General features: G+C 55.1%; 1 protein-coding gene across 1 annotated transcript in view; it reads left to right on the forward strand.

The window, feature by feature from the left end:
• Positions 1–172: 172 nt before the first annotated feature.
• The window catches only part of LOC114071938 (sentrin-specific protease 1-like), a gene marked incomplete at its 5' end in the record, with an annotated part of 15,123 nt that continues 13,970 nt past the window's right edge, over positions 173–1,325 (forward strand). Inside the window, 2 exons of the mRNA XM_027909824.1 lie at positions 173–326; positions 932–1,095. Of these exons, the coding sequence (XP_027765625.1) occupies positions 173–326; positions 932–1,095 (318 nt within the window). The remainder of the gene's footprint in view (positions 327–931; positions 1,096–1,325) is intronic.

The raw sequence follows: 1,325 nt of genomic DNA on the forward strand, positions 1-1,325 counted from the left end.
CTGAGTGTCCGTGGGTGTCCGTGGGTGTCCCTGAGTGTCCATGAGCATCCATGGGTGTCCCTGCGTGTCCGTGGGTGTCCCTGAGTGTCCGTGGGTGTCCCTGAGTGTCCGTGGGTGTCCGTGGGTGTCCCTGAGTGTCCGTGGGTGTCCCTGAGTGTCGGTGTCCCCGCAGATCCTGCGGAGTTGGCGGGTTTGTGCCGGCAGTGCCGGCCCTTGGGCTGCGGAGCCAACGGGCAGTGGAGGAGCTCGGGGGCCGTGGGGGCCTCGGGGCTGCAGAAACCCCGGCTCAGCAGGGGCTCCTTCCTGGAATCCCGCAAAAATCCCAGGTGGGTGCGGGGCTGGGGGGAGGGAAACTCCCGTGGGGTGGGATGGGGGGACAGGGGACAGAGAACGGGGGGACCCAGGGGTGCCCAAATGAGCCCAGGGGAGCCCAGATGAGCCCAGGGGTGCCCAAATGAGCCCAGGGGTGCCCAGGAGGCCTTCTGGGCATCAACCATTCCCAAACTTGTTCCTAAACCCAGTGTTTAAACCACCTTAAGACCGTTCTTAAAACAGTCTTGACACCATTTATATACCCATTTTTAAACCCATTTTTTAAGCCACCTTAAAACAATTCTTAAACCTGGTTTAAACCCCTCCTTTAAGCCGCTTTTAATCTACCTTAAGACCATCCTTAACCCCATTCTTAAGACCGTTGTAAACCCATTCTTTAAGCCACCTTAAGACCATTTTTAAACCCATTTTAACCCCCACCTTTAAGCCACCTCAAGACCACTCTTAAACCCACCTTAAACCCATCTTTAACCCCTCCTTAAGCTCATTCCGACTCCGGGACCCCATCCTCGTTAAACCAAAAACTTCCCTGGTGGGTTTTTTTTTTTCCTTGTTTTTTTTTTTCCCCTTTTCTCCCTTTTTTTCCCCTCTTTTCCAGCAGCACCTCCAACAGTTTTGGGGGCAAGTCCAACCACCACTGCCACGGCTCGGCCTTTCCCCTCAAAGCCTCTCCCAGCCCCTCGTGCCGGCGCGGCCTCCTGAGCCCCAAGAAGACCCCCAGGCGCTTCATCAGCACGGCAGAGGAGGTGTGGGATGAGGGGATTTAGGATTGATTTAAACCTGGTTTGGTCTTCCTGAGTGGTTGGTTTGGGGGTTTTGGGGTTTTTTTGGGGTTTGTGGATGAATTTTAGGTGAGTGGAATGATCGGGACGTGGCCGTGCTGGAGGGAGGGGGTTTGGTTGTAAGGGAGGGGTTTTGTCCTTGGATAAATCTACCCCACTGAGCTTGGGAAAGGGTTTAGGGATGGTTTAGGAGGAGATGAGGGGGAGAAC

The sequence above is a fragment of the Empidonax traillii genome, unplaced genomic scaffold (genome assembly GCF_003031625.1).
Source record: "Empidonax traillii isolate 1590-97213 ecotype Southwest subspecies unplaced genomic scaffold, ASM303162v1 scaffold2447:size24256, whole genome shotgun sequence".
NCBI classification, from domain to species: domain Eukaryota; kingdom Metazoa; phylum Chordata; class Aves; order Passeriformes; family Tyrannidae; genus Empidonax; species Empidonax traillii.